The sequence below is a fragment of the Echiichthys vipera genome, assembly GCF_963691815.1.
Source record: "Echiichthys vipera genome assembly, chromosome: 9".
Lineage (NCBI taxonomy): Eukaryota > Metazoa > Chordata > Actinopteri > Perciformes > Trachinidae > Echiichthys > Echiichthys vipera.
In genome coordinates, this window is record NC_139834.1 from 22440916 (window position 1) to 22468568 (window position 27653).

A 27653-nucleotide genomic window follows, 5' to 3' on the forward strand; every position below is an offset into this window, starting at 1 on the left:
ATGAGTGCCAAAGTGAACATGGAGGTCCCACCCAAAGAACCCGATCGCACCCCTCTGGACCCGTCATCCTCGTCCCCCAGCGAGGCCGTCCTTATCTGTGGGAGTGATGGCGTGGCCAAGAAGGCTCGGCCCCAACCCCACACCGCCACGGCTTTCCTCCTACCAGGTGAGCGCAGGTCTGAGGTCGGCAGTGTGGTCACAAGGGTTTACAGAGACCAGCCTTTAACTCTGGGATGAAAAGCCACTGTCTCAACAAGTATACCCTGTTAAAGACACTGACGTTTAACTGAGGGTCACACTCATGAGAGAGTGAAAGCATCGGAGCACCTTGGTAGTTGAGGTGTAACAATTTTTACATTAAAACATTTTAAATATGTAGGTATCACCTTTTAAAATGGGATACTTGCACCAGATTGTTAACCAGACTGATTGACACGGCAATAAAGTGTTAAACTGGATCTTAAAGGGGAACTCTGAACATTGATTTACACATCAGAATATGTGCACTGGTCCCACGGGTGCTACAGCATATGTGGAAAAGTTCTATAAAGCTGTTTTCAGAGAGAGCTGCGTCCCAAGGGGTTTTGGAGAAAGAAGTTACCTCTGCTCCTCATCTCTGCTTGAGATGGCTGCTAAAGCCTACATTAGCTGCTACAAGCATAACACACCTGAATCTCTGAACAAAGTGTCACCAGTCGTTTTGCATTGTGGGTAATGTAGGTGACAGGTTTTGTCGAGGAAGAGGAATGTGTGGAGTTAAAAAAAAAAAGACTAACTGGTTCTACTGCATTCATTTTGATCCTTTTTTTTACTGTGCATTGTGAGTCTGACAGTGTTATAGAGTGCTATGCTAAATCTGGAAGTTTCCCTTAATTAATCGTACTTATGCTAACAAGTTAACATAGTACAAGTCATCTTTTTGTGTCATATGGTACATTCGCTCTTCTATTCTCAGTTTCAACCTAAGCATTTTTTTAAGTGGGCCTATTTTAGCCACTTGACTTTGCCATCACAGTCCTTTTTTGGCGCTAAATGCCTGCTTCTCCAAACTAGCGGCATGTTAACTGTCATCTACCGAATTTATACACTGATTGTTGATAGATACCTTATACAACCGCACTTCAAAACAGCAAAACTATCCAAAACCAAAGAAAACCAAATGCGATAGATATAAAATATGTAATTGTGCTCTCTTGGTGAGCTCATGCAGAAAGTTAACATCTCTCTTCTCAGCTCCTGCTGCCGGCCATCAGAAGCTGGAGGTGACTCCAGCTGTTGCCATCGGAGACCCAGGTAAAGGAGGCAGGGTCAATGAGACGGCCACACCCACCCTGACGGCGCAGGTGGGCGGGGCTTGTAGCATCGTCCATGTCCTGGAATGGAAGGAGGGGATGGCCATTCTGCCCAGCAGCAACCTCAAGGTAAAGTGATGTGATTACGTGTGTTGTAAAACATGACACATTAAGTTCTTCGAGTGTGTAGCATCTCAACAAGCTACAGTTCCTTCACAGCAGCGTCTTTAGAGAGGAATTCAAGTTTATAGATCATCCTGGTGGCTCAAAGTAAAGTATCAGTGATCTTATTGCCACAAAAGTAACAATAACTCACATAATTGGAAACTAACACTCACAACATCAGCTGCGGTAAGACGACACTGAACGAGCAGCACATCAGGCAAATGTGAACAGACAAACATTCATAAAACCTGAAACACCCTACATCACATGGTTAGAGCTGATATGAGTAGTGGAGAAACTGATGAAGAGATCTACAGAAAATTAAAATGAGATAATCGATCTATACATGAAGTCATTTATCAAGAAAAAAACAAATATTAATGTTCTGTTTCATATTTTGGTCGTTCTTTTTGATATTTGGACTGTTGATGATAGAATAACTATAAATCAACTATATATAACTACTAATGGTGTGTTGACCATTTGTCACAACCTTTGACATTTTACACAATAAACAAAAGCAAACAATGTGTGAATTAAATGAATATTTAAACTATGACGAGCAACAACTTAATTTACATTGAGACTCAAGAAGAGAGTGTTTGCTGTGTAAATCATATTTTGAGGTGATTGATGACAAATGGGTCCCTAACAGCTGTTATGTTTCCACACAGACTGTGATGTGAATTTCACATGGACACTGTAAAAATACCATGTTCCAGGTACTATTAAGATACTTGTTAGATTTGAATGTAGGCAAGGCCATTTTTTCTTGTCCATCTCACGTGCCAACTGTCATATAAAAGCAAAATTGCTAACAACAATGTAAACAACTACAGCTTTATTAGTGACGATCCAGTCTTTTAATTCACATGCGTAAAAGCACCCTCTAAACGACGCTTTAAAGGCTCTTAAGGTTGTAATCTAATCTAATACCGCTGATTCATATTCATTTCATAATGATGAATAATATCTCACTAACATCTTGAATCGTTTAAATGACTATATTTAAGTTCCTGTAAATTTCTGGTATGTAAATAGAATTCAAATGTAACATTTGGACAGAAAACTTTGGAACTCACCGCACTGGGTTGGTATAAAGATGGCCACAGTAACAAAGCCGAACTACAAGATCAACTTGACATATTTAAAAGAGGCTGTGCTAGAATGGGACCAGGTTTGCTCCATCTGTCTGTCTTTGTGTCTGTCTTTGTCTCTCTCTGTCCATCTGTCTGTATTTTCTCTCTTTCTCTCTCCTTTTCTTCCTCCCCAACCGGTCAAGACAGATGTCTGTCCTCCACAGAGCTGGGTCTGTCCGACGTTCCTGTCTGTTAAAGGGAAGGTTTTCGTTGCCACTGTGCTCTCTACGGGGGAATTGTTGGGTCATAAATAAGTCATAGAGTGTGGTCTCTGCCTACTCTGTAAATTGTCTTGAGATAACTTTTGTTATGATTTGGCACTGTAAATACAATTGAATTGAATTGAATTGAATAGAAACAAAACAGGCCACACTGCATATTTTGAAATTGTCTGGGAAATTCTGTGTGTGTGTGTGTGTGTGTGTGTGTGTGTGTGTGTGTGTGTGATGTGTGTGTGATGCGTGCATGCGATTTAGTTCTGTGTGACTGACGTAGGAACACTGAGCACGCTGATCACCCCAGGGACCACCAGCAGCACCACTGAACCAGCAGCCGGGACTTCTGGGAGATCAGCTGACGAAGAAAGTGCCCCAGCAGACAAGACAGGTAGAGTCATGGTTACATAAGGCTGTAGTTACGTGAGAGACTGAACACAAAATAACTGCAGTTAAATGCCAATTTTAACGCTTGACACAACATTGAAGTGCTACTGGCTTGCTTTGGTTTTAGATATTTTTTATAGCACACATTTGATTGATAAAGCTTTTGTATGATAATAATAAAAACAGTGTATTTTCTGGTGTTGCAAGTGTCATACTGCTAAAGGACGGTTACTTACTATAAATGGCTGCACTGTTAACTGAAGTATTTAACGGCATGTCCTTTTCAATGATCACTTGAGCAGTAATTGCATCAGCTGCAGCAGGGTGAATTAAAGTGAGTCATGTTAAAAATATCAACCAGGCTTCACTCAAATGTTCATCTGAAAAAGAGAGAAAGGAAGAGAAACATGTAAATCCAGCTTAAAAATGGATAAAAGTAATTAATGATTAGTGAAAGTAATAATAGACCAGTAATACAGTTCTAGTGCAGAAACAGTGCCAACATTAATTCAGTAAAGGAAACAAAAATCCATCAAAGACAAAAACAGCAGTATTTTTAATGTAGAATTTCAAATTTTAACCTGTATCATCAGTCTCCAAGTTTAGCCTTTTAATAACTCTGGTGTCTCTTGTACGTCAGATGTGACGGCTCCTGTAGGCTCTGTGAGAGGTGCAGCTGTGGAGCCAGAGAGGCTGGTGTCAGTCAAACCTGAAGTCCAGGCTGGACTGGGGCCCCAGAACCATGATCCCAGAGCTCAGAGGATGTACACAGAGGAGCTACGCAGAGAGCCCATCACTGACAAGTATGTAAAGCATCAATCCCTTGTGTATTAAAGGAATAGTTTATGTTTGAGATACCTATCCATTAACAGTGTATTTCCTGCAGTGGATGGCAGTCGGTTCAAGCCCACTTGCAGAAGCAGGCAGGAGTACCAACATGGGAGCTAAGAAATGTACAGCTGTGGATGGGGACAGCAGCTAAACGTACTTTAGCCACCTAAAAAAGACATACCTAAAAAAAAAAAAATCAATATCAGTTTAAGTTTATGCTATATTTAGAATATTTTCACCACGGTACGTTGCTGTCAGACAGCCCTGTTTAACTTTACATGGGGGGAACTGAAGCTGTTATCTATGCTCTCGTCAAAGCCACCAGACTCCATTGACAAAGACAGTGATTTTACTTCACAGAGCACGGGAGTTGCTGGTCTACCACTGCCTCAATCTGTACATTTGTCTGTTAGTTTTGTTAGTTCCTAATCCTTTTAAAACACCAACACAAACAAACTAACCAATCAAAGCAGCCAGTACACTAGCAACTCCTGTGGTCTGTGTGGTAAAATGGAGTCTTGTGGCTTTGACGGGGGCATAGATAACAGCTTCAGTTCCCCTACTACTAATCAGGGCTGTCATACAGCAAGGTAAAGTGGCGACAATTTTGTCAACACAGCATACACTTATACTGGTGTAGATTTTTTTAAGGCGAGCTTTATTTAAGTGGCTAAAAAGCGCTTGGAGTGCTGCCCCCATCCACAGCAGTACATCGCTTAGCTTCCGTGTTGGTACTCCTGCATGCATCTCCAACCTGGGGGTGTGCTGACTGTCATCTACTGTAATTTACTGACGATGAATAAGTACCTCATACAACCAAACTTCAACAACTATCCCTTTAATGCTCACTAATATCCTGGCACACATGTTCTTTTGGTGTATGGGTTTTTTTAAAACCAAGAAATCACCTATTGAAGCAGACTCATTGCGACAAATAGGGCAAAGTACGACAAAATCAACCCTCCAATGGAGAGTTCAAGGCGTAAACCAATCCCATGATAAAGTAAAATAAGGAATAAGAATTGAGAATCTGTGCTCTCTGCACCTCAGGAGGAGTGTCGGGATAGAGAAGGTGCCAGCAGGCGGGAGGGTCTCCTCCCTTAACCCCGATCACCTGAAACCCATGAGGAAGAGGAAGAGGAAGGAATACCTGAGTCCCTCTGAGGATGACTCTGACATCGAAGGCACGGTGGGACAGCGTTGTTATTTCCATTTAACATCCATTGTTCCGGTTCAGTCGGATGAATGTGGCTTTTAATTTCTGTGTTTAGTATGAAGTGTTTTAAAATCAAACAGATGCAGATAATACATGTGTTTGCTGTTATTCAGTGACTATATTGTCTTTCTTTCTTAGCTCTTGTGTAATTCAATGACGTGTTTTTTTAGGATGAGAAAGTGGATGATTCTAAAGCGGACAGCAGACACATCAGAGGAGGTTGGACTGATGATTTATTTTTTATTTACATTTGTTATATTATCTTTCATCCTTTTTTCTTTGCTTGTTTGTTTGTTGAGATCTGTTTTTCCAATATTCCTGCTTTCCCCTTATTTACAGATGACGCCACAAATGATCACCTCTCTGACACTATCAAACTCTCATGAGCTGTATTTATTATATAACTGCAGCTTTGTATTGTGTTTTAATGTCAAGTAATTCTGTTATTTCGTCCAGCCCCGTGTGTCTTTAATACCCTTTATCTTGCCCTTCCCTGACTTTTAAGTGCTTCTCTTTCTTTTCTTCAATTCTATTCCCTGACAGAGGAACGGCGGTGCTTTAAGATGAACATATTCACTCAGAATAATCTTTAAATATTAGCCGCTCACAGAGTCTGTTTCCCTCTGTCTTCCTGACTTCCTTTCATTTTATTCAATTAATTTCCTTTACCTGTTTCCTTGCATAAGTGAATCAACTAATGAATTCATTTGTATTTTTGGTGAAGCTGGAGACAGTAAGACAGACGAGTGGACGTGGGCTCAGTATCTGGAGGAAACCAAAGCTGTTGCCGCGCCAAACAACCTTTTCCAAGAGGTATGTTTGAGTTTAATATTCAAACTGTAGTTTTAGGCTCAGCTCCGGCTGTGACCAGACAGGTTCACCTAGTATGTTACTTTTTACTACTTTTTTTTTTACTACCACTGCTGCACTGCCTTCAGCCCAGGGACAAATCTATTGCCTTTAGTGAAAAAAATAGTGTGGCAAGAAGTGTGTAAAGGAAGGAAATGAGAAATGTAAATGTACCGCAGCCGAAGTGCATACATTAATATTCTTATTCTGTTACAGAGTGCGGGGTTAAGGAAGTTTCATTTTATAGATCTTTATTTTTTTGCGACAATAGAAATAAGAGTAAATACATTAAAAGTACTATGAGTAGTATATATTTTTTATCTTTTCTCCATTCATTATCCTAAAACAAATTCCTACCAGTCTTTATTTGAACCTAATTTTGGTCTATATACATGGTCTTTACCGAAGCGTTTGCTCTGTCATCCCATGTGTCCAGACTCAGAGAGTGCCAACAGTGAAGAATGGCTTTAAGCAGGGGATGAAACTGGAAGGCATCGACCCGCAGCATCCGTCCATGTACTTTGTTCTCACTGTGGCCGAGGTGAGCCAGATGTCCATCAGCACGGTCGAAGGATCTTAATGGCCAGGCTGATTATTAAGGATTAAAAGGGGCTACTTTGCATGCAGTTCAGCCCTGCGTGGCCTTCCCCAGACTGCTTTTGTTTCTCCTAATGTAACATGTCATCCCCCAGGTTTGCGGTTACCGGCTGCGTCTTCATTTTGACGGCTACTCCGACTGTCACGACTTCTGGGTGAATGCCAACTCCCCCGACATCCACGCTACAGGCTGGTGTGAGAGCACTGGACACAAACTGCACACTCCCAAAGGTCAGAGGTCACAGCACTCTGGACATATTGAAAGACCGAAGGGCAAATAGAATTAAATAGCATGGACAAAACCAAAATATGTCCTTTACTTACGCTTACTCTTACTTCAGCAGTAGTTTGACGTTTTGGGAAATACACTCATTCACTTTCACTCACCCTGTCCAAAGGTAACAGAATCCACCCACCAACACCTTTTAAAACGAATTAACTATTTCATGGCCGGGCACAGTAACATTACGGAGTCTCTGCTGGTTGCCTGTCAACCTTACGACGATGGCGACACTCCAGGAAGTCGATGAGCCCAGTTTGTGTATGTATTAAACAAATAAGATGTCAAGTGTTCATTATTGATTGTTGAGGTGCTGGTAGGTAGATTTTGTTACCTTTTAGAGCAATGCGAACTCTTTCCCCCTTTTTCCAGTCTTTATGCTAAGCTAGGCTAACCATCTGCTGGCTGTAGCTTCATAATTAACCTACAGATAAAAGAGACGCATCAATCTTCTCGTCTAAGTCTGCAAGAAAGCAAATAAGCTTATTCCCCAAAACGTTGACCGATTTGTTTAAATGATGGGATGTTTTATCAAATTTGAATGATTTGAATCTACTTTCTGTATCCCTGTTTTTCCTGCAGGCTGTAAAGAGGAGGAATTTACCTGGACCAACTACCTGAGAATGACTAAAGCACAAGTGGCGTCCAAAGAACTCTTTGCCAGTCCTGGGAGGGTAACTGCCACTATATAATATACGGTAGTTCTATTATCAACAAGCATGAATGGATGAGGTGAATGATTTAGGGTTGGCAAAACCCCAACTCCTATGAGGAGAAGTAATAAAACTGATTTCTTTTTAACAATCTTGTACCTTCTATCTATCTTAGAAAACATTTTCTCCTTCTGATTTGCTGTCTGATATTTGTTTTAATATTAATATTTAATTAAAGGACATCATAAAGCTTTATGCTTGTTTTGGTCGATGTTGACTTGATGCTTGCGGCGTTCAAGCTTCAACGTATCAAACTCTAGCACTATTTACTTAGTAAATTCATGAACAAATTCAGAAACAGCACAATTCTTTTTTCCACCACTTTCACATCATTTATCAGCTAGTCATCAGCACATCTCTGTCTAGCTCTACTTCTTTATGTGCACTTACCACGTCATTTCTAATACTTCTGCTTTCTGCTTAGATCGATGTGAAGTGCAGTTTCGAGATAGGCATGAAGCTGGAGGCCGTCGACCGTATGAACCCCTCCCTCATCTGTGTCGCAACAGTCACAGACGTGGTGGACGACCGCTTCCTGGTTCATTTTGACAACTGGGATGACACATACGACTACTGGTAAGCCTCAAAAACATTGGGTATGTATGAGCATTGGGAAATGAAAGAAAGAGAACGTAGAAGAAATATGTTACCAAGCAACTGAGGCTTGCCATATTCTATGAAACTGCTGGATTGAGCTGTCTGGTCTGTATGACTTCATGTTTACAGTTTTTGGTTCATTTGTAAAAAGCCAGCGTGAACAGGAAGCAGACCAGAACTTAAACACAACAATAAATGTGTCAATTTTTACCGGGTTCAGACCAAGTTAATCGCACGACAGATGTAGTGCTGCATTAATGGCACGAACACCTCCCCACCCATAACATATAACCCCAAATAGAGTTTACATGGCTAAAATAAAAATAGTTATATTCATTATGGAGGTATTTTTGTTGACCTGATGAATGTTAAGTATTTACTCTCCTTTTAGCCCTGCTTTGGTCTCAACCAACTCCTAAGAAAAATATCTGACTCTTTCGCTGTTAGATGCTCTACTTTCTTCACTCACTAGTTTCAGAGTGTGTCGGTCTTACACAGTGTTTTGTTATACAGGATTTTAAATCACTGTGTTGAAAACAGCTGCTGGAAACCAAGTTAATAATGGCGCTTTGACAGAACCAGATAAAGTGCCATGAAACCAAAACAATGAGCTAAAAGAGGCTAACAAGTTCAGTAGCGCTGTACAGCTGGGTAATAATTCTGAGTGAGGCCTTTCACATTACATGTTGTTATTTGATTCAATGAATACACAGTTTAGGTTGTTCCATTGTCATGGTGAGCAGCACTTATTGACCTTTTCTTACAATTAAACCCTCAAACCGCTGGGCGTTGTTGTCTGTCAAAATATGCAGGTGTGACTCCAGCAGTCCGTACATTCACCCTATTGGTTGGTGCCAGGAGAGGGACCTTCCCCTAACACCACCCCAAGGTGACCAGTGTGTTCCCTGTTAATCATTTATCTAATCATGTCCATAGTCATAACATGGGTCAGTGACAATTCTGCCTACTTACCCCTCTTTGTTTTTTTCTCTTGTTAACTGTGATTCAGTCGCATGTATACAGTACACACTATATTATTATACATACATTGAAATACCTGAAATATACTTGTTTCAGTGGAGGGTGAACTTAGTATAATCACAGATGTAAGGGATGACTTGTTAAGTTTATGTTCACTGACTGATTTTTTGCTGCACCAGATTACCCAGACCAGGCCCGGTTCTTCTGGTCTCAGTACCTGGAGGAGACTGGTTCCAAAGCGGTGGCCCCTGATGCCTTTAAAGTGGTGAGAACAAAAAATAAATGCGCTACATTTGATCCAGTTCACAGGTGTGAAATGATTACACTTAAAGAGATAATTTACTTTAAATCCAGCCCTGTGTCATGGCAGTGTGTGAAGGTGAACAGTGTTTGGCTTGGAGCTCGGAGCAGACCTTATCCTGCTGCGCTCAGTGGGGATTTCCGCCACGGAGGGGAAGCCAAACACCGTTAATCTGCCCACACTGCCCATATTACCCTGATACAGAGCTGGTTTAAAACAGGCAAAATAGCCCTTTAACTGTTGTGTGGATCTGTGTCACTGGCTGGCAGATTACAGCAGCGACGGTGAAGACAAAGCCAGAGTTAAGAGGCAGAAAATGTCAGTGTAATTAAAAATAATAAGGTACATGGTTCATCTCAGTCAAATTAGATACTTACATTATATCATGAATTTCATTACAGTTAACAGATCTTACAGTGCTGCTGTAACTACATTCGGCACGGTGAAGTGCTAATGCATAAGTAGCGATTGGAGATTCAAAATGATATAAAAAATACCTTGTCATGCCAACCATGAACCGCAACGTTCCAGGTTGAGTTAACATGTTTTCCAATCATCCTCTGATCTATCTCCAGCGTGCGGCCCACAGCTTCCAGCCTCAGATGAAACTGGAGGCGGTGGACAAGAGAAGTCCCGGTCTGATAAGAGTGGCTACAGTGGAGGAAGTTGAGACTCATCGCATTAAGGTAATATTTTGTGTATCCGCTTGTATTCCTGAACATTTAAGAACTAAATGTCTCATGTTAAAAAGGGTTAGGATCTTGTATGTGTGTGATATTTCTTAAAATGTTTCTTCTTTAACTGTACTTGTTTTCAACCATGAAGCCACTATATAAGTAGAGTTGTGTGTATGTACTGTATTGTATATTTCTATTCCTCCTTTAGATCCATTATGATGGCTGGAGTCACGTCTATGATGAGTGGATGGATTCAGATCACCCCGACATCCACCCAGCAGGCTGGTGTGAGGCCACCAATCACCCGCTCAAAATTCCCCCACGGGATGGTAAAACGCAGCAGCCACACGGTAGCATCCAGCACTTCAGCCAAAACTGGAAGTTGATTTTCTTCAAAAAGTCAAAAGTTATTCTTGATAGCTAGCATTGCATCATAGAAAACCCAAAGCGTTTGTGCTCTGAATGTTAATTTTGCCCCTACATGTAAGTGAAAATGAAACTGGCAAATGGAAAGTAAAAAGAGAAACAAATTGTACATTTAAATGCTAATTGAATTGAGAGCCAATTATTTATACACCTGTGTCATTGTTTGCACTAGGAATACATCAATTTGTTTCCCACTCAAAACTATCCTGCCATTGAATCATAAATTCCACCATTTACTTTTTTATTGATTCACCTATGGTTTTCTTTATTTTTCACATCAATTATAAATTCCTCTTTCTTGACAGTTTCTTACAACTGTTTTCCTTACAGTATATATATGTGCTGTACAGGTGTAAATATATACATAAATTATGGCTGAATTCCATTTAGTTGCTTTATTTTCAGGGCCCTGTTATTGCCCATGCTGCCATGACTTACTGGGACACTGCAACCAGCAGAGCCATCGTTAATGTTATTAGTAACCCCTGTGCTTTCCCTGTTATGACAAATCAAAATGCCTGCTGTGGAAAAAAAGGCCTCTTGGCAGTTGTGTACTGTGTGAGGGTTTCATTTGTGTGTACTTAAATATACCGTATATAGGTGTGAGAGAGCCTGCTGCTATGGGCCAGTCCACCTACTCCTCCTCTGTTCCCTGTAAACCCATCAACCACCCCAGAGCCAACAAGTACAGCTTCCACAACAGGTGAGCTGAACTCAACTCTATTATCAGGTCATTTAACGGAGGCTTTATTCACCAGGCCGACCGTTCTTAATAAATTCTCGCTCTTCTTTCTAAATCAGTACCTGATATGGACATTGTGTTTTGAAATCGTATCCTTTCTTAGAATGCACTGCGGGGGCTTTGTCTTTGAAACAGGAAGTGTCCAACTCCAGGTTGTGATGGTTCTGGCCATGTCACCGGCCGTTTCACCGCCCATCACTGCATATCCGGCTGCCCATTGGCTGAGCGTAACCAGGGCCGGCTGAAGGCCGAACTGTCGGACTCAGAGTGCAAGAGGACCCTCTTCTTTGGCCAGAGGACCAAAAAGGCCCATTACCGTGGGAGGTATACGTGTGTGTGTGTGTGTGTGTGTATGTGTGTGTGTGTGCGTGTGCGTGTGCATGTGCGTGTGCATGTTTGCTTTTGTCTCACGTATGTATCTAATGTTTCCAGAATTGGTCGTCCTCCCAAATACAGGAAGAACCAGCAGAGAGACTACCAGAGTGAGTGTTTCTAAATGCCTTATACAAACTTTACCTCTGTAAATTCAGGGGTGCCCATCAAACCTGTAGCCTTACCCTGCTTTAAGGAGCTTATTATGGATTTCAGTGGAAATCCTGCATGTCACCTGCGGGGGTGAATGTTGTCTCAAGATGCAATACAGGCAACTGTGCAGTCAGTTTATTTGAGCGTAAAATAGATGGCTCTGTTCCATTTAAGTTTTCCATTAAGCCAGACAATCTAAATTATTTATTCTTATATATTATTCAATTACTTACACCTGGGCTTTTCCTGCTGTCTCAAAATGTCTGCTGTGAAAGTGCCCTGTCGGCTGTTTAATCTGAAATCTTTGTCAGAGCGATCATAAATCCATAACAGTTGAGTCCAAGCATGTTTTTGTGTGTGTATTTGTCCTCAGACATGTCCTCAGAAGGAGTGTATCCGTCACTGTTCATGTCAGCTCTGAGCAGTCAGTCAGACAGGACTCTGTCTCTGTGCTGGGAGCAGCACTGTAAGCTGCTGCCCGGCGTTCAGGGCATTCAAGCCAGCCAAGTGGCGGCATGGAGCGTTGAAGAGGTGACCCTTGTTACTGACCTACATATTTATTTATTCTCTTTCTCTGACTGGTTTGATAATTTGAATGTGTTTGTGCCACAGGTCTTCAGGTTTGTCCAGAATCTAATCGGCTGTGAAGAACAGGCTCGTCTCTTTAAAGAAGAGGTGAGACCACCAAGTGTTCAAATGTAGACAGTCCTTTGCGGTATTTTCTGTCATGTTACACCACAGACGTGAATACAGTAAGAACTAGCGACCATGTTGTGATGGGACCCCACCCATTCTCCAACCTTCATTTTCATCTAAACTACTGTTACAAACCTTTTTCTTCACCTGTCACCTCCATGTCTAGTTACATCACCACTGTTGTGTCTGCGTCCCTCCAGATGATTGACGGGGAGGCCTTCCTGCTGCTGACCCAGACCGACATTGTGAAAATCATGAGCATCAAACTAGGCCCCGCCCTCAAAATCTCCAACGCCATTCTCATGTTCAAGAGCACAGACGAGGTACTCAAGTGATCCCGTCCTCACCTGAGCCGGGGGGGGCGTCGGGTCGCCGATCATGATCATCATGTGCCAAATTCATTCTGTTTCAGGGAAAAGACCCTGACCCTTTTTTTCATGTGTTACGTGTCCTGTACCCATCAGAGAGAGGGCTGGGGGGGTGGGGGGTGGGGGTTAGGAGGGAAATAATGGAGAGGTTGGACGAAGAACGGGGAACAAAAGGAAATACAGATATTTTTTGGGTAGTAATGAAATGAAGAGGGTGGATGGAAGGAGGCTGATGAAAGTGAGGTGGAACATCATAAGTTTTTAGAGTTTGGTGGTTTTTTTGACCACCTAAATCTCACTGGCAGCGTTTCACGTCTCACTTCTGCCAGTCGATGGTATGTCATGGTAAGCATGATGTTCCAATCACCTGTTTTTTAATGCAGAGTTTTAATTTGTGCATTAAAAGCCTGAGCGAAAATAGTAGAAATCAGAAGTTTAAAAAACATTTCTACACTCAGCTGAGACGTGTATGGTATCAATGCAGAGATGGTATGCTAAAGGCCGATGGAAAAAGACTTTCTTTTAAATACGATATCTGTTGCATTTCCTTCTGGTTCTTCCTCTCTGTAGGTGTGGCATCACATCTGCATCTAGTTGCTGCCAAAAGCCATTCAGGAGGTACGAGTAATATTTGTAATGTTACTTCCTGAATGAGTTCCTATTGATGGCAAGTCTAATAACACAGGGACTGTACCCATCACCTGGCAGAGGTTGACTGGAAGTTTTCATGAATGCCATACCTAGATTCAGACTAAACCACCTGTTCAAAAGGCCCTGACATGGCAGGTGCAATCAACAAAATAGGTGAAAATACTTCAGTACTTACATTACTGAGGGGTAAAAGAATGCAGTAGACAAACGAGGCTGGTCAGTGAGGCTATGAGCCTGACATTTTGTGCAATAAAAAAAGTTGAGACAGAAGTACTGTACAACACTTACTATTACAGCTCCCTCACGGGATCAGAATACAATTAAATAAGCTACTTTGTTCAGATGGATGGGAAAGGGATGAGGCTTGTGGCAGATGAACGAAACAGAGAGAAAGCCTTTGCTCGGTTTCCAACTCATCCTGAAGTATTAGTTATTTGTGTTGAAAATTCTTCACATTGTACTTTCCCACCACACCATTAATGTGAAAACTCAAGTGATGCGGGAGCTGTGATATAAAATGTTACCCTCTTGTATAGAATCTGAGTCAGAGAACAGAAAAAAACACAATGTTTTGAGTTTTTATATCTATATGCAAAAGATATTAAATTATTTTTTTGCAATTCTTAATAGATGAAAGGGACACGTTGCATCAGAGTTTTAGCACAACTGTGAAACCCAAATGGATTTAACACAATGATGTTCCCACACTTTGTCACTAGAGAGTGCAAAAATCCACATTTGCGCACTATAAACACGGATTTGGTATCTAGTCAATGGAGCTCTCTGAAGTTTACACGTGATGGGAACAACATCAGAGTGTGTTCTTCGAAATGTTTACATTATATGTCAGAATTGGTTTAAAAAAAAAAAACACACTGTATGGATTTGATATTATGATATGAGAGATTATTTTACTGGAGTGTTTTAAGGGCTTTTGGAAAATTACTACTTTGTGTGTCTCTCTGGTGGGATTTGTGTGTGTGTGTGTGTGTGTGTGTGTGTGTGTGTGTGTGTGTGTGTGTGTGTGTGTGTGTGTGTGTGTGTGTGTGTGTGTGTGTGTGTGTGTGTGTGTGTGTGTGTGTGTGTGTGTGTGTGTGTGTGTGTGTGTGTGTGTGTGTGTGTGTGTGTGCGCGCGCGCGTGCGTGTGCGTGTGCGTGTGCGTGCGCGTATCAAGATAACCTTGGGTCACAAATGTCATTCAATCCATATGAATTAATAAACATTGAAAGCTGTCTTGTCTGATTAAAGCCGCTGCCTCTTGTCTTTTTTGTAGGATCACACACACATACACACACTACATTTCCTGTTCTGTGCTGGTGTGTTGTGTGTGATGCACTATTGACTATAAACTTACTTGGCTCATATCACATCCCCCTATTGATCATATTGTCGTCAACAGTTGGCTGTGGTGGTGACAAATCCTTCCACGCCTTCTCTGCTCTCACTGCTTATCTTCTTGTTCCACTGCAGAGGCCAGAAAACAAGCTGATAAACTGTTGCTGCTGCACAAAGAAAGCACTCAAGTGACGGTGTGAAATGTGTCAGACAAGAAGGAATGGCAGGTGTCTTTATTTTTTTTTATCCTTTGGAGGGAGGGTGTTAAGGAAATTAGAGAAGTATGCTGATTTGCTCGAGTGGAAAATGCTAAAATGTTTAAAAAGTCCCCCTTTGTTCAAAAATGGGATTGGATTGTTTCTTCATTGTTATGTATCAGCTTTACAGTGCATTATAATGCATTAGCAGAGTTTGACACTAAATGAATAGGAGACACCTTGTGTCTAGCAGAGAAACTTGGCGGAAAAACCACAAGAGGCACATTATTATTCTAACAAGATTATAAATCAGGGATCTAAAATAAAATTACTCCAGTAAAAGGAAAGTTTCAAATAAATGTAATAAGCAGAAAGTAAATGTGAGGTACACCTATAAAGCTGCTCATTTAAACCAATGGGGGAGCAGGGTGGGTTATACGTAATATTTATAATACATAATATATTTTTTAATTATGGTGGTAAATATAATCAATGATTAGTAGTGGTAATAACAGCTGTGATACAATGAGATATATTACTGATGATGGCTACAAATTTTATCATTTATTAAAAACTCATTATAGTTTATATGAGTAATAGTGATTATAGCAGCAGGAAGCGTCATGCAGGACCACGGCAGCAGGCACCACCACGATCAGCAGAGACCTGAGAGACGACAAAGCACAAACAACTCAGAGTAAGAAGTTGAATTAGTGACATGCATTGATGAGACATGAATGATACAGACAGAGAGGAGAGAAGCTCAGAGTATCAGGAACAGGATTATCCCCCGGCAGACTTGGTCTATAGCAGCATCATTAAACAAATCAAAATCATCTTAGTGACATTAGTGCGCAAAATAGCTTTACAGTCTATTCACTGACTTCCTAACTGTAAAAAAAAAAAAAAGAACTTGTCTTATTTTGAAAGCAAGTCCGGAAGTTAAATTCTTATGCGGTCTGGTCTGGACAGCCAACTCTCTCCTTTCCCCGACACACACACACACACACACACACACACACACACACACACACACACACACACACACACACACACACACACACACACACACACACACACACACACACACACACACACACACACACACACACACACACACACACACACACACACACACCTTGCTCCGCCTTAAAGCCTAAAGCTCTGTATCTTTTCATCAATGATTCACTCTCCTGAAGTCGACCTTCCTTCATGACCGGAAAAATAATAAAGCGGACCTCAGACCAGCTCCAGCCGCTCAGTGTCCCGGACACAACTCATCCTCTGCACACAGGTGAGCACACTGCTGAGTTCTCATTGATAACCCGGATTAGATGTTCAGTGCCTGTTTAATCTCATATTATAAATATCGATCCTAGTTCAGGGGATAAAACATGTGCAAGGATATCTGTAGATTGTTTTCTTTGTTATTGTATGGTTGTTGGTCTAACCTTATTGTGCTGCTAATATCAGTGTTACGGTTATATTTGGTTGTCTTCATTCCAAAACAGACATGATATCTGAGATAGGGCCTATTTATTGAGATTATAATGACCCCAGATTATTGATCTCCTGTGATATCACTATAAGTCAGAGTTCAGGTTGTTGGCATCTGTTGTTGGTCTTTGAATCTGTGTTATTCAGATCACCAAGTTATTTAATTCAAAATTAAAGTGTGTATTTTTCTTCTTTAATGAAAAGTCATAATAAATCTGACGAGGTTCAGTATTAAGCTACATAGTGACTTTATATTTGACTGGTGGTATACATCTGCTGTGAGACATATTTTGGGATACCTAAAATATTCCTGAAAAATTCGAAATGAATATGTTTTTATTTCTGTCTGGGTTTCAAATTTGTAAAAGATGAAAGCTTTCCTTTTACTTTTTGTTTGTGGAAGATAAAGCTACAAAGTTATAATCATCTCAACCTGCAGACGTGTCCTCTTTGTATTTCTCTGTATCCATATTTATTAAAGAGGTCTCAGAGTGAATTCTTTTAAATCGTGCAGTAAATCACCAACCTGCAAAAGAAAAACCAAGAATGTGTGTTTTGCGTTATTTTATTGACGATTGAATGATTTGTAAATGGAGCATCTTTGCCCCTGTTTCAAGGTCAATCACGTTTTAATATTAATGTGGGAAAACTGCAATTAACATGCAAACTTCTTAGCCAATTTCAAATAAGATAAATGTTGCACTGCAGACGGGGTTTTCCTAGTTTATGAAGTATTTTCTTAAGGTACAGACAGAAATTAGCAATAACATATAAACTGATATACAAAGGGGAAAATTCCTAGTTGAAGCTTTAGACTCAAATAATCAAATAAGTACTAACTCAGTCAGTGTTAGATTGTGCTTTTTGGAGTTAAAACTAAAGATGCTTATATTTTAAATCTGCTCTTCTGACATTAACTTCTCCAGATAGTGACTAACCTACTAATGTTATTAGCACAGGTGGTTTTTTTTTAATAGAAACACAGCTCGTCTGGGGATAAAATCTTTTTGTGTTGCCTCAAAATGTCTGTGCATCACAACTTTATAAAATTACATTAAATGCGCCCTGATAGAAAAATTGCTTTAATGTCAAATTTGGCTCCTCCATTTGTCTTTATGCCTATACATAGTCAAATAAATAGGCCTGGAACTCCTGAAGGAAACATAAACTATACAAGTGTGTGTGTGTGTGTGTGTGTGTGTGTGTGTGTGTGTGTGTGTGTGTGTGTGTGTGTGTGTGTGTGTGTGTGTGTGTGTGTGTGTGTGTGTGTGTGTGTGTGTGTGTGTGTGTGTGTGTGTGTGTGTGTGTGTGTGTGTGTGTGTGTGTGTGTGTGTGTGTGTGTGTGTGTGTGTGTGTGTGTGTGAGAGAGAGAGAGAGATAGAGAGAGAGAGAGAGGTATTTGTAATCCTGTATGAGAATGACACTATTTTCCGTGTAAACATGTTCACTGATACAGTCCTCACACACACACACACACACACGCACACACATAATGTCCCTCATTGTGGTTCTGTTGTTCCAGCATCTTGTTCCTTACAAACCAGAACTACCAGCTCCTCTGGATCCTTAGGTTGTCATACTGAGCTCAGCAGTTGATTAGGACTCTCTCTCTCTCTCTCTCTCTCTCTCTCTCTCTCTCTCTCTCTCTCTCTCTCTCTCTCTCTCTCTCTCTCTCTCTCTCTCTCTCTCTCTCTCTCTCTGTCAAACACACACACACACACACACACACACACAAGCACACACACACACACACACACACACACACACACACACACACACACACACACACACACACACACACTGAGGGCTCATGACTAGAAATCTTATCTGTGAAATGAGAAAAGCCAGAAGGGATAAATGTTCACCAGCACACAGTTGCTTAATGATATTTCCTGTCATAGGTCTGTCAAACACTGATGCTGGATCAGTAGGAGTGGAATGGTTAATGGCCATGGCACAATGTAATGTAAGTGTGTTTTTACATTAAACATCGTTTTTTATTGTTATATATTTCATGTTGGGCCGTGTGACAGGGGACCTGCCTGCAGCCCTCTTTAAAGAAAAGGATGAATGTTGACCAAAATATCTGTGAGCAAATTATTATTAGCGACTGATTCATATCATGTTGCATTACATTAAGTCGTGTTCACTGCCCGAAAACAAATTCCATTCCAGTCATTAAATGTATCAAACGGATGATCTCTAACAGTGGGATCTTTTCATCTGAAGTCCTGTAATTACACAGTGATCATGCAATATGAGGCAATGTGACTCAGATTCTCTTGTTTTCATTTTCCGGCTGAATATTCTTTCTCTTTTTGTGTCACTGCTGGTGTGTTACCAGTTTATGGAGATCATTCTGTCTTAACATGAAAAATAAATACATGACTGTAACTTTTAACGGAGATCGTTGGTGCCCGCTTGATGTTTTTTCTCTCCTGGTCTGTGTTTCTTCTAGCTATGTCAAACAACTTTAATTAAATTAGAAGTTTTCAATCTGCAGGAGGCAAAGAGATTTTGACACCAAACACTGAGCTTTTTGCAAAGTTAGAAATCTGAAAACACCTCTTGGATTGTACTTCGGGTCGTCCACTTATTGGGAAATCTGAGGTTCGATCCCAGGCTCCATCAGTGTGCGTGTTTTTAATTAAAATTATATATGAGTAGCCAGAAGACTGCAGGCACTATATAAATGCAAGTATGATTGTTGTGTTTGTTTGCCAACCAAAACGGGACAAAGAAGATATTTTGAATGAAAAGTGAATAAGCGTTGCCATGTTTCAATATAAAGTGAAGCCTTCTTTCTTTTGTTGACTTGTTTTGTGTTTATTTGTCCTGCAGCTGCGGTCTCCGTCCTCCTCTCCTCATGATGACGTCAACCTGGGACCTTCAGCAAACCCACAGTCAGTAGCTCAGCTCTCACTGAGCATGTAGCTCTCTTTTTAATCATACATAAGAAATACAGTATAGTCACTCATCCAGCAAAAATAAACAAGTTCTGTCAGTACTAAAGTTGCGTTTTCACTGCTCTGGATATATATTTGAAAATCCCTCAAACAGAATCTTTAAAGGTCCCATAGTAAACACTCGTCAGATGGTTTGAGAAGTCAGTTGGGAATAGAGAGAGAACATCTCTTCCATAGAAAAAAGCCTTCGTGCCTTCTTTGCTCTTCTTTCACAGAAGAAACACTCTCGGGTTCTGATATAACCGATGTTACTGCAGCAAACACTAACCTCTTTAGGAGCCGCCATTGTTGTTTTGAGCGAACAGGACTTGAAACCTGACAAGAGTGATATTCATGTGATATGTGATACCGCGATTCTTGCGTGAGCTTGTGATATCAAGAAGAATCCTTATAATAATAATAATAATAATAATACATGTTATTTGTATATAGCGCTTTCAAGGTACTCAAAGACACTATACATAATGCAATACAAAAACAATACATTAGAAACAAGCAGGCTAAGGTAAAACAATTTTAAAAAATGGCTAAAAAGCAGGAACATTTAAAAACTTCTCTATGGTTGTGATGTCACAGCTTTACTATATAAAAGTAGAGAGTGTACCGTTACAGTCATTCCCCGGCTGCAATGATGTACAGAGACGCAGAAAGCGCAGATGCAGGTGAGACAGACGCTAAAACGAAGCGTTTCACACAGAAAGTGAATAAAGGTATGAAAAAATGATGTGTTTTTGAACATTAAACATGTAAACATGTTCTCGTAGAAACCCAAAATACAAGTACGAACCTGAAACTGAGCAGGATATGGAACCTTTAATGATTTATATACTCTCAATTTGAACAAAGCTCTGTTTGTTTTTGCTGGAAGCTTTTCTGCCATTTGTAAGCTATTACGAATATGTAGTGCTTCAGAGGTTATTATGTAATTTTGTCCACTGTTTAATGGACAACTCTCATTCTGTTTTCAGTGCCAGGCCCACTGACTTTGACTTCTTGGCTGTCATTGGCAAAGGGACCTTTGGAAAGGTAACACAAATACAATTACTTATTTATCTGTCTATCTATCTATTTTTTGTTGGATATATCTTGTGTTTTTCTTTGAGCGGCTTCCTTATTGCGACTCATCCCGGTCACATATTCAACATATTCACATATTCAGTCTCTGTGGCACCAGGTGACCTTAAGGCATCAAATGAAAGACTCTGTCGCAGGGATTAATGATGGGTCATATAGATTAAGAGTTACTCTCTGTTATTGTACTGACCTTTTTAGACAGAAGAGAGAGAGAGAGAGAGATAGTGAGCTGTTGCTGACATTGCAGAGAGAGTCTACCTGCTGACTACGGTCGGATCAAAATGTGCTGCCTGCTTCATGAATCATTAACTTAACAGTCCACAGAGGCCTCTTAAGGTTTTTCCAGAGACTCATTTCACAAAATGAATACAATAAGCTCTTAATGTCATTGCTTTCATTTGTCTGCACGTTTTGCATTTCCACATAAAAAAATAACCATACGGATGTTTGTACCACAGGTTGATGTCACATCTTGTATCAACACACTTCTCAGATTTCTCAGTATCATCTGTTTCCACAGATCACATATCTGTGTTGTGATCTCAGAGGGGTTTCACGTGATGTCGTGACAGCGGTGTGTCGAGATGGTGGCACAGTCTGTGTACTAAACAAACCACTGACAAACAAACCTCCATGCAGGTCCTGCTCGCCAAGCTCAAAGCTGACAACACATTCTACGCCGTCAAAGTGCTGCAGAAGAAAGTCATCCTCAAGAAGAAAGAGGTGGGCTCTGCTGTCCCGGGGTTGAAGTCGCTTGTCGAGCCAATCCTTTCTGGCTGCATAATTTTACTAAGTCCTTTATGAACCAGGCCTCCACGCGAGCACTAACCAAACCTCTCTTAAGCTCTAATGCTTGAAACCTCCATCGTTAAAATGATAAAGGAGAGTTTTGATGTTCAGGACGGAAGCACAATGTTTCTTTATTGAATTATCTCAGAGTAAATATATTATGTTAATATAATGCGTCATTTTAACATTTGAACGGATAGGGCTTCAACTAATGATTATTTCCATTATCATTTAATCTGTCGATCATTTTATTGATTAATCAATTAGTTGTTTGGTTTATAAAATGTCAGAAAGTGGTGAAGAACACAAAGCCCAAGGTGATGTCCTCAAATGTTTTGTTTTCTCCGCAACTCTAAGACATTCAGTTTACTGTCATAGAGAAAAAGAAAGAAACCAGAAAAGAATCACATTTAAGAAACTGGGATCTAAAGAATCTGGACTTTTTTCCAAATACAAAAAATGACTTAACGATTAATCAATAACCAGAGTTGACAGTTAATTGATTAATCAACTAATTATTGCAGCTCTACTCACCAACTACGACACATATTTTGTCTTAAGTAAGCAGGCATCATTGGATAAATAGATAAATGTGTTTTGATAGTCTGGAGTAGATATAGGTGGAAAATAGCTCATGACATGGAGGAAAATGTGCATATGTATGAGTATCTGCGAGTGTTGTTAGTAAACAGTGTTTGAGCCAGCTACGTGATCTGAATCTTATCTAATCTGCAGCTTGTTCTGTACAAAGGACAGATTTAACAACTCCCAGAAAACAAACTGAGCCGCTTCAGGTTTGCCTGACAACACGACCAGAATATCTGATCAAACACGCTTGTCGTCCTTTTCATTTGTTTGCCTCTGCTGAAGTGTGAGTGTTACTGTTAAGTGTTTTTCGAAAAAGAAATAATTGGACTGTTTATTATTCTCCGTATTCTTTCCGTTTCTTTCTAAAACTTAAATTTTAATATCTGGTGTCCAAGTCCTAGAAAACTGTTGAATATCTCGACCTTTCCCTCATTAACAAAGATTTAGTTTTTATACAGGAAGAGAATGTAAAGTAAAATGCACACAATTATTACACCATTATTACCAGACCAGTATTTTCTCCTCAATAGTTGTGAGACTTTTGTGATACTTAAATCAAGAATTAAGTTAAAAAACAAAACATTATTGAGCAATGAAATGAAGTAATAAATAGTTTGCAAAGCTTTTATGTTGTGTGGAACCTTCCCATTTTTGTTGTGGGCAAAAGTACTTGCCAAATATGACCATGTTATTATTATTTTAATGTATAAAATATATTAAACTAGGAAAGGAGACCTTTTCCGAAGAAAAATTAAGTGTGATCACTTACACCGAGAATGATATTAAATGATTTATATTCATTCTTTAAACAAGAAATAAAATATTTAAACGGCAGCCTCTCTAACGCATGTTAGATGTAGCAACAGTACACTGCCTACTTGTACTGAACAGCTAAAATATTCACGTCTCACGCGGATGTCTTCTCTCTTTAGCAAAAGAACATTATGGCAGAGAGGAATGTGCTGCTGAAGAGCCTGAAACATCCCTTCCTGGTCCGGCTCCACTACTCCTTCCAGACCCCGGAGAAGCTCTACTTTGTCCTTGACTACGTGAATGGAGGAGAGGTGTGTGCCTTAAACTAAATCAATGCATACATGAACATAGAATACTTTATTTTTATTGGACATGGTCGGAAAGTCTGACCAAAGTCTGATTTCTCGGCATATGACACAAACTGCTTTGAATGTATACAGATCATTTACTAACATCCTTATAGACATGATCTTTATTTTTTAGTTATTATCGGTGACTGATACTGCTGTCTTTAGAAAGATGCTACCAATTGTTTCACTTTTGGTCTCATTTGTATATATTTGTACCAAACTGTCACTAACTGTTTCCCCCTGCTTCCAGTCTTTATGTTAAGCTAGGCTAGCCAGCTGTGGCTTCATATTTAGCCTACAGACATGAATAGTATCATACGGAAGCCTCAAAGGGTCATACATAAATGCATTTTATTTCCTCCGTTTTCTCCTGATAACGAGATAATTAATATGAGAGATAATGAATGAAACGTGATAGGCCTGAGATTTCCATCGCACGGCTCCTTAGATGACACACAGTAATGTACATTGTCTGTAATAGCGAGGTATTTCAGTTTGATTCAGGACTTGATCGAAGAGATATGTGATGGCGATCGATATTCTCCTGCTCCTCTGACATTGCTTCACTGAATGATGTTTCCTGCAATGATTGAATAGACTGGATTGTCGTTTTATTTTCTTGAGATCTCAAATTAATTATCTCGTTATCATGGGAAATCAGAGATATCACGGGAAAACGTAGGAAATAAATTGTATCTTAAGTATGACCATTTAGGGCTTCCGTAGTATCAATCCTCTCATCTGGCTCAAGACAAGAAAAAACGTGTATTTCCCAAAGTACTGAACTATTGCTTTGATGCGTAAAAATGTTCTTCTCAAATAAGTTTCCAATAGTGTCTAAAACGTCTTAGAGTAGGACCTGGTTTAACAGTATATCATCGTGTTTCCTTGTTGTTCAGTTGCGACACAGCAGATTTATCTGTAACTGTGTCCTAATAAGTAATCCTTTATTTACGCATATCAAATAAAACCAGACACAACTCATTGGCAGGCAGCCAGCAGACCAGTTTTCAGACAAACTTTGCTGTGCTACTGTGCGGATGAAAAGTATTTTATTATTTTGTGATGCCTTTATGATGTTTCCCTCCATCTGCTCCACGCTTTGTCTATTGCCCACCCATGGTTCTGTCTCTTTCTGCAGTTGTTCTTCCACCTTCAAAGAGAAAGGTGTTTCTCAGAGCCCAGAGCGAGGTTCTACTCAGCCGAGGTAGCGAGCGCCATCGGCTATCTTCACTCTCTCAACATCGTTTACAGGTCAGAACTGACACACATTCATTAAAATAAACTTACAAGGAGAAAGGGCTCTGAAAACAGTCCATTCTGTCTATCTGCTGATTCAATCTGCTTGTTCTCATCTGTTGCAGAGATCTGAAGCCAGAGAATATTCTCCTAGACTCTCAGGTGAGTCCAATTCGTTTCTGTACACCTCCACTCCTCCATGTGTTTTAATCTTTATAGCTGAAATATATAAAATGAAATGAAAATGTAAGTTTCTGCTTGTGGTTTGTTGTGTGCAGGGCCATGTGGTGCTGACAGATTTTGGGCTGTGCAAAGAAGGTGTAGAGCCGGAGGGAACCACCACGACGTTCTGTGGGACTCCAGAAGTGAGTAAAAAATACACATATAAAACAGGGAAAGGACGTTAAATGACTTTACATCATACAACGTACTGTTCATTATACATGTTTTGGTTTTAGAGGTGTTGAGGGTTGACATAGACATTAAGGTTTAATATACAGTATAATATAAAAGCCAACCATGTGCCCATTCCCACTTTTTTTGTCTCTCTGTCCGCAGTACTTGGCACCAGAGGTCCTTCGTAAGGAAGCATATGACAGGACAGTTGACTGGTGGTGTCTGGGGGCAGTGCTCTATGAGATGATCTACAGCCTGGTATGTGTGTTTGCGCGTTATCCCTTTTGGAAGCATGGCACTCTGTACAAGTAGAAACTTTTGCCTCGTGGTGATGCTAGGGAAAAGGTTGGATCATATATAAAATATTAAGATTTATCCTCTTTGGACCATAACTATCTACAGAAATTTAAAGGCAAAACATTTACGATACGTTGTTTCTAACGGCCTTTTAGGTGGTAAGATGTACTTGTAGTCGAATCTGTTCTTTCAGAGCCCTCCATCTTGTCACGTTTATGGTCGCTATGTGTGTTAGACTTTTATTTTTGCTCTTTTTTAAAACTTTATTGAAACACATTCCCCTCTCTACTTCTGGTCCGTCCCCTACATGTTACCCTCTTACATCCATACACACACACACACGTTTCTTTTACTCTTCTGCCCTTACTATAAGCCTGACTCAGAAGTCGGAACGGTTCCCAATTTCCGATTTCAAATGAACGCAGCATAACCGTTCGATCTTGGCCGACAGACTAACCGCTGTCCGCAGCGTCACTAACATGACAGTTTATTTACATCTAACGGGGGAATGTTGCCACGGATATTGTAATACTCTTTCATTAGTGGATAATCAACATTATTTTAAATTACTCTTTGATAGATAGTAACTTTACAGACAAGTAACTAGATGAAAATCTTACAGGTTATATCTTTAAATAGAAAACTGGTCCTTTGTAGCCATGTAAGAGGTCTGTTGGTCAGTCAGGCCGCCACCTTGGTCTAGACTAAACTATTGGATGGATTGCCATGGTATTTGGCTCAGACATTCATGTTCCCCTCAGGATGGATTGTAAACATCTGCTGATCCTTTAACACCATCAGTCCATATCTTTTTTATGCTGATGATATTTGTACCCGTTGCTGGGCTTCAGCCTCCTTTCTACAGCCGTGACGTCGGTGAAATGTATGATGGGATCCTCCACAAACCACTGCCGATGCCTCCAGGGAAGTCTGACGCCGCCTGCTCTCTGCTGGTGGGTCTCCTGCAGAAGGACCAGCACAGACGCCTCGGGGCCATCGCCGACTTTGTGAGTGTGTCTTTCAATTGCTGCTACGCATTCAAATAAATAGTTTCCCAGACAAGATATAAACGTAGTCTCAGACAAATAATGATCAGAGGACTACTCCATTAATTGTTGCTTAAGGCTTATTCCATCTTGAGGAAACGAGCCTCTGACTACAAAAGGGCCTTTTCTGAGAACAATCTGCATACAGCCCTTCTGAGAAAGTTTTCAGAAATAAAGTTTAAAACAGCATAAACATTTGTACAAATCTGTGTCAGTGTCTTGTCCTCATAAATGTGTCTGAATTCGGCACAGTAGGAAAATGCCTATATCATTTTAGACAGTACACATGTTTAACATTTCTTTCTTTTATTTTTAGTTAGAAATAAAGAACCACGTCTTTTTCTCTCCAATCAACTGGGACGACCTTTACCACAAGAGAATCACCCCTCCTTACAACCCTAATGTGGTGAGTAGTTTCAGGCTGTCTGTCTTTTATCAGCTGTGTGCCAGTCTAGACATCTGTGTACCTTCTCAAAAGCAATCATTTACCTTCCCTCAAGGTATTTTCACCCACAACACGTTTACCAGTGACATCAGCCAGCAACACCCCCTTTTGTATTCTTTTGTAAATCTCAGTCACGTATTTTCCTTAAATAACTTCATCTCCATTTTAAGAGGAACAGGTGACAACAGTTCACCATTACAACTCGTTGTTAGGCTTTAGTATATCATTTACTCAGACTTGAATCCAAGCTTATTCCTTTGACTTTTGGACTCCTGTTTTTTCAGATTGTTTCACTTCGGCCCTCACCTCCTATGATGTTTAAAAGCCCAATAGAGGCATAGTTACAACATCTTCTGCAGTGTTTTGCCTTCTATTATCTGTCCATAGCATGTTTTGTCGCTTGAAATCTTTTCTCTGTTGATCAGCCATAGTGGTTATCTATCATCACTACATGCAAACTAGAAAATGTATTTTATTCTTTATTTAAACTTCACTAATATGCATCTCAAGGGTGGTGAGATATTTACATATGCTTGGATGTGGTTTATTTGGATGGGGTTTAATCACTGATAGTAGCACATTGGAGTTAGTATTTTTGCAAGAATTTAGGAAACAAAACAACTATTTGATACTTCTGATCACCAGTTTAAGCACTGTCTTAAATGAGTGTGCACAGTATAGAAAACTGCTTGAAACCATGGCAACAATACAACCTAGTTTCTTCTCTGCTTAGCTACAATGGAATAAGTGGGATTTGCATCCTGTGTTTGGTTAAAGGCAATAAAAAACCTTCCAGGGGAAACGTATCCATTATTTTCATATATGAGGACACCTTAACAGGCTTTATCACTTATATAGATGTTTTTTTATCTTTCAGAGAGGCCCAGCTGACACTCAGCATATTGATCCAGAGTTCACCAGAGAAATGGTTCCTAACTCAGTGAGTCGGACCCCGGAGCTCTACGGCAGCAGCAGCTCCAACAACGCCTTCAACGGGTTCTCCTTTGTTGCCACTGAGGACAGCTTTCTGTGA

At 40.2% G+C, this 27653-nt stretch overlaps 2 protein-coding genes across 2 annotated transcripts; both read left to right on the top strand.

Annotated features, from left to right (window-relative positions):
• l3mbtl1 (L3MBTL histone methyl-lysine binding protein 1) lies at window positions 1-13083 on the top strand (the record flags this gene model as incomplete). Its single annotated transcript, XM_083920144.1, has 21 exons — window positions 1-166; window positions 1234-1421; window positions 3073-3202; window positions 3839-4001; window positions 5080-5218; window positions 5416-5464; window positions 5970-6058; window positions 6531-6635; window positions 6787-6922; window positions 7554-7645; window positions 8109-8260; window positions 9094-9170; window positions 9442-9527; window positions 10139-10249; window positions 10449-10590; window positions 11267-11369; window positions 11544-11732; window positions 11841-11890; window positions 12307-12464; window positions 12546-12608; window positions 12830-13083. The coding sequence occupies 21 exons, from the start codon at window positions 1-3 to the stop codon at window positions 12962-12964; spliced, it is 2523 nt and encodes an 840-aa protein (XP_083776270.1). The 3' UTR covers window positions 12965-13083.
• A 3262-nt stretch (window positions 13084-16345) lies between these two features.
• sgk2a (serum/glucocorticoid regulated kinase 2a) lies at window positions 16346-27653 on the top strand (the record flags this gene model as incomplete). The annotated part of the gene is made up of 13 exons (XM_083920146.1): window positions 16346-16474; window positions 18579-18643; window positions 19519-19580; window positions 20612-20669; window positions 21357-21440; window positions 23027-23158; window positions 24339-24451; window positions 24562-24598; window positions 24715-24801; window positions 24995-25090; window positions 25981-26136; window positions 26492-26581; window positions 27498-27653. The coding sequence occupies exons 1-13, from the start codon at window positions 16393-16395 to the stop codon at window positions 27651-27653; spliced, it is 1218 nt and encodes a 405-aa protein (XP_083776272.1). The 5' UTR covers window positions 16346-16392.